The sequence below is a fragment of the Eurytemora carolleeae genome, unplaced genomic scaffold (genome assembly GCF_000591075.1).
Source record: "Eurytemora carolleeae unplaced genomic scaffold, Eaff_2.0 scaffold2449, whole genome shotgun sequence".
NCBI lineage: Eukaryota > Metazoa > Arthropoda > Copepoda > Calanoida > Temoridae > Eurytemora > Eurytemora carolleeae.
In genome coordinates this window covers 7,951-9,955 of record NW_019398335.1, presented here as the reverse complement: position 1 = coordinate 9,955, position 2,005 = coordinate 7,951, and the positions used below count along the sequence as shown (strand labels likewise).

General features: G+C 47.6%; 1 protein-coding gene across 1 annotated transcript; it reads left to right on the top strand.

Annotated features, from left to right (window-relative positions):
* The first annotated feature begins 692 nt into the window (after window positions 1-692).
* Window positions 693-1,802, top strand: LOC111717243 (uncharacterized). Its single transcript, XM_023492755.1, has one exon. It carries the CDS (start codon window positions 693-695, stop codon window positions 1,800-1,802), a length of 1,110 nt encoding a protein of 369 aa, XP_023348523.1.
* The last annotated feature ends 203 nt before the right edge of the window (window positions 1,803-2,005 follow it).

Here is a 2,005-nt window from a genome sequence, read left to right as displayed (position 1 = left end):
TCAGTTCAACCTCATCTCCAGCTCCTCAAAGATATTGGGAAAATCTGCTTTTTCCGCTCCACAATCTGAAATGGCTGGAGCCTTACTCGCCTCCAGGATGGAGCAAAAGATCAATCAGGAACTCTTCAATGTCTCTCTCTCCTCTCCTACGTTCATTGGAGACTCAGAGATCATCCTGAGAATGATCGCTAAAAACGATCCAGCTGGAAATCCTGTATTTTACAGAGTCAGACTAATGGAAATCCTAGCTGCGTCCTCACCCAATAATTGGTTCTGGTGTCCTGGTAACCTTAACCCAGCTGACCTGCTCACCAGATCCGGAACCAGCTGTGCGCAGGTCAACTCAGAATACTGGTTGAATGGTAGTTTCTTACCTCAGAACAAGTCCTCATGGCCCATCATCCCCTGTTCTTCCATCACCTCTGGTGAGATTCCCACCAGGACGATCAACCTTGCCCGATTATCCCCAGATAACCCTTCCCGGGAATATATTTTGAGTCTTCTACATCACGAACAGAGCCTCTCCACAGTCATCCGGGCTCTAAACCTTCTCCACAAGGTTTGCAGATACTCGAGAAAGAATTGTCCAGGGAAAACCCACTGCTTCCTGGAGTTCTATTAAATCTTCCATCTTGTCCTCAGTCCTTAAGTGTTTTACCACGGAGTCGGCGCTCATCATTGGCAACAACAAGATGAAACACCTTGTCATCCAGCTGGTGGACGGGGTATATTATGTGTCAGACCACAGCTTCCGTTCCAGAATTGGGGTTCCTCTCATCTGCAAGAAGACTATTTTCGCCAAATGCATCCTGAACGATGCTCACGCTGATCTGGGTCACGGTAGAGATGTCCTCCATGTACTTGCACATATTCAGACCAGTTTCTTCATTCCTGGGATTCGTAAGATGATCACTGCTCTAAAGAAATCTTGCCCTGGATGTATCAAATTGAACAAGATTCCATTCGCAGCATTTGAAGCTGATGTCCCTGACGTCCTCAAATCCATCCAACCCCCCTTCTCCTACTGCCAAGCTGACATCTTCGGACCTGTGTTTGCACAGAAAGACGGTACCAAGACCAAGAGATGGATCCTGGTAATCCTCTGTCTTTCCAGTTTCGGGGTGCATCTAGAAATCCTACACAACTACAGCGCCCAGAGTATCACCAGAGGTTTTAATAGAACATTCGTTCTGAGAGGCACCCCTCGCATCATCTGGATTGATGCTGGACTGAACGTTGTCAAGGCTGGCAAGGACCTGGTCAACACTGAGATGAAGGTCATCTCCAACCTCAATTTGGAATTCACGTCTATCGAATTCAGAGTTACTCTACCTAAACATCATGCCGGTATTGGAGCTGTGGAAAGAATAATCGGTTCCATCAAGAATACTGTCAACAAATCCCTCACCGGACCACACCAGCTGATCATGGATGACGAGGAACTACTTACCTGGACGCATGGAGTCATTGAAAAACTTAACAACAGACCGCTGATCCTTGGAGCACCACTTGGAATCACCCTCACTCCTAACCACGTTCTCCATGGGTTTCGAGAGTGTTTCGGAGATGAGGTCAATCCTACAACATCCATCAATCAACAGATCTCCAGGTGGAATGTTGTCCTCAACTTGTTCCATTCATTGTGGGAGCAAGAGTACACCAGACGCAAGTTCACTGTCACCTGGAAGGACCAGGGCAACCTCCCTCAGGTTGGAGATATAGTTCTGTTCAAGAATGAACCTATATACAAGAATCCACTCTCAGCTGCCAGGGTGGAGCAGCTCCTCTGCAGAAAGAACTGAGACGTCTACAGCGCTACTATCAGCTATCGGCGTGAAGTAGGTGGACGCAAAATAGTAGTGGAGAGACACCTCAACCAACTCTACCTATTCATGAACCTAGAAGCTCAGTGTCCTCAAGAAATGGTTCCCAGCCTGACCTCGGACTCCACAGAAGCAAGGAATCTAGCTCCAAGTTCCAGACCGGAACCCACACAGGATGAAAT